This window comes from Arachis duranensis, chromosome 4, assembly GCF_000817695.3.
Source record: "Arachis duranensis cultivar V14167 chromosome 4, aradu.V14167.gnm2.J7QH, whole genome shotgun sequence".
Taxonomy (NCBI): domain Eukaryota; kingdom Viridiplantae; phylum Streptophyta; class Magnoliopsida; order Fabales; family Fabaceae; genus Arachis; species Arachis duranensis.
In genome coordinates this window covers 13,608,417-13,611,487 of record NC_029775.3, presented here as the reverse complement: position 1 = coordinate 13,611,487, position 3,071 = coordinate 13,608,417, and the positions used below count along the sequence as shown (strand labels likewise).

Below are 3,071 nucleotides of genomic sequence, written 5' to 3'. Positions count from 1 at the left end.
AAGTACGTTAAGTCTCCCTCTCAGTCTTGTAATGTTCTTGTTTTAGAATACATTAGGGAGCAAAGAGGACATGTTTGGAAAGTCACTAGTAAACACCTCCTGGAAGTTCATTAAGGGGTGCTATCAGCGAAAACTTCCACTTTCAATATCTGCCTCTGATGAATCAGATAACTACAGAGAGCTTTATCTGGGATTAAGAAGGCATAGATTGCAGGATGAGTAAGAACTTATGCAAATCAACCTAGTTACTATTATTAACAAGAAGAATGAAACAGAAAAAACTGTAAGAGTTTGAAACAAAAATGTGGTAGCCGGGAAATAGCAACGTATTGGCAAAGGATCACAGGAAAAAGGAGCAAGACCGCACTTAAAGTGAAAACCAGCACTCCATATGGAAAATGAACACTAATGAACAGACCAGATTGGAAGTAGGTGATATGTTATGTTAAGTTGAAACGATTCGCAACCAAGGAGCATAGACACTCCACTGAGCTGCCTAGCAAGCACACACTTGTCACTCGTGGCCAACCATGTCTAGACCATTAATAAATAAACGAACCTCTTTGAACACACTGTAACATAGCCAATCAAGATATAATATAATTGGCTATAGGAGCACTAGTCACCTTGTCTAAGAAGCAATTTGTCCCATCAATGAAACAAAATAGAATGCTTCAAGGACTCAACAGAAACAAAGTGAACAACCAAGCTCCAAAGCATCACCACAAAGAAAAATCCACTTTGGCAATTGCTAAATCATTACAAATTATCACTGGACATAAATCAGAAATTGAGAAAAATAATAAACAAAGCAAAAACTCAAAATAACGATTATAACCTTTGCATAGTAGTCTTTCCAGACTCTGCGAGCAACTTGGTGGCCACCCAAATCAAAAGCCTTGAACTTGATCTTGCCAATGCTCAATTCCTCGGAAGTGGGGTGTTGGGTAGGTTGATGCTGAACTAATCTCTGAAATTGAAACAAACCCCAGAAAAATTAAGAATTAAAAATCTCATCTTTTTAAAGTATTTTCAAAGGGTATTGAAACAAGAACCTCGTCTTTGAGCATGTGAAGGAGGGTGGTCTTGCCGGCATTATCGAGACCCAGGAAGAGAATCTTGGCTTCTTTTTGCCAAAGGCCGAGGGAGGCTAGAATGCCATAGAACCAGTCAAAGAGGAACATGTCTTGAGAGATCCAAACCCGAAAGTGAAAAAGGGAAAAGGAACAAGATACAGATCGCAGGTTTGAGGAACGATGATTGAGAAGGGAAGCAGATCGTGGGTTGGGAGATACAGATCCTACATCATGTAATGTTTTTGTCTCTTTTTTTGCATTTACAAAAAGCATGTGGTGGCAATGCAATGCACCAATCTATTCTTTTATTTATTATTTATTTCTTTTTTCTGAAAAATTCATGTCATTTAAATATTAATATGTATTATGTTAAATAATTTAATTGAATATATTTAATAATTTTAGTTGTTACTTTTATATAAAAATCGTTTTTTGAAAATAATTATCTAATTTTATACTAAATTTAAATAAGATATGAAATATCAAAATTTATATACTAAATAAGAACGTAACTTAAAATAATAGAAAACCAGTTGAATTGAATTAGTGAAATGTTTTTGTTAATAAGACCCAATGATAACAATCTAATCAACATATATTAAAATATTTGATTCAAACACTCAGGGTGTGTTTGGATTGTAGAAAAGAGAAACTTGTTTGAATTTTTTGAACTTTTTATTTTTATGTTTGATACTATTTTTAAATTCACGTTTATCAAAAACTAAAAATTTTAGCTTTTCTGTTTATCTTTTTATGTTAGATTGTTGTATTATGATTTTATTAATTCTAATAGAGTACTAAAGAATATTAAAAGTACTAAAAAAATTAAAATTTATTTAAATATTTAAAATAAAATTATAAGATAACATAAAATAATTATTTAAATTCATGTCCTTTTTTATAATTTTTCATTTAAAAGTAATTTTGAATAATGTAATCCAAATAATATTTAGTTTACTATAATCCATTTTGAATAAAAATTACGAAACATAAACTATATTAATACTAACTCACTTTTGATCAAAATCAATTTTATACAAACATCCGTTTACAAACGATAATTCAAACACACACTTAATAGTTCAAGAATCATACAAAACCAAAATAAGGCTAGTTTGAAAAAACAGTTTAATTAAGTTATTTTAGAAAAAATAGTTTAAACAATAAATGACTATATTAAAAGTAGTTTATAAATAAGTTATTTGTATTTAGATTTTAAATGTTAAAAGTGCTTATTTTATAAAAATATGATAAAAAAATAGTAGTATTATGAGAGAAGTCATTTTTTTTAACTTCTCTATAAATTTTATAGTTTTTTAAAAAGCTGCAATTTAATTTTAAAAATTGTACTAGATATTAATATTATTACTTTTCATAAATAAAAAATTTAAAAATATTATTACTTTTAAAATTTTCCAAATGAAACCTAAATACTATCATGTAATTTTCTTATAAAAATAGAACAATTATGCATCATCTGAGATCATCGTAGATTTCATCACTTGTTAATTCTTATCAAAGATTTTCAAACATATTTCTCTTACTTGTGTGTATCATTTCACATTTTAATAAGACTTTAATTTTCCAAGTTCCAACAGCCCAATGGAGGACAGGTTTGGGGACCAATGATGTTGGTGTTGGTTGGCTGGCTGGCCTTGTAATTAGTGAGTTGTAGGTAACTTATTTATTATATTTCACTTTATTTATAAAGATTTAGTTATCTTATATTCTAAAAATACATATTAAAATTATAAATTAAAAATATTAAAAATACAAAAAAATTAAATTTTTAACATATTTATTTTATATTTATTATATATCTTTAAGATACATATTACACTACAAGAAAATAAGCTTTTTGCTACGCTTTTAAAGCGTGGCGAAAAGTCCAAAAAAGCGTAGCGATAGCTTTTCGCCACGCTTTTTAAGCTACTGACACGCTTTTGAAAGGGTCACAACTGCAAGGGTGCCGGTTGCTCTATCGCCACGCTTTTG

The 3,071-nt window shown here is 29.1% G+C and overlaps 1 protein-coding gene and 1 non-coding gene across 2 annotated transcripts in view; both read right to left on the bottom strand.

Moving 5' to 3' along the window:
- The window catches only part of LOC107483462 (GTP-binding protein SAR1A), a 2,513-nt gene extending 1,160 nt beyond the window's left edge, over nt 1-1,353 (bottom strand). The window contains exons 1-2 of the mRNA XM_016104077.3: nt 1,056-1,353; nt 839-970 (exon numbers count right to left, since the gene is read on the bottom strand). Coding sequence (XP_015959563.1) covers nt 839-970; nt 1,056-1,349 — 426 coding nt within the window. The 5' untranslated portion in view covers nt 1,350-1,353. The remainder of the gene's footprint in view (nt 1-838; nt 971-1,055) is intronic.
- Nucleotides 69-194, bottom strand: LOC127746908 (small nucleolar RNA snoR83). The gene has a single exon (XR_008008720.1). It is a non-coding gene; the product is annotated as a small nucleolar RNA snoR83 (small nucleolar RNA).
- Nucleotides 1,354-3,071: the final 1,718 nt, after the last annotated feature.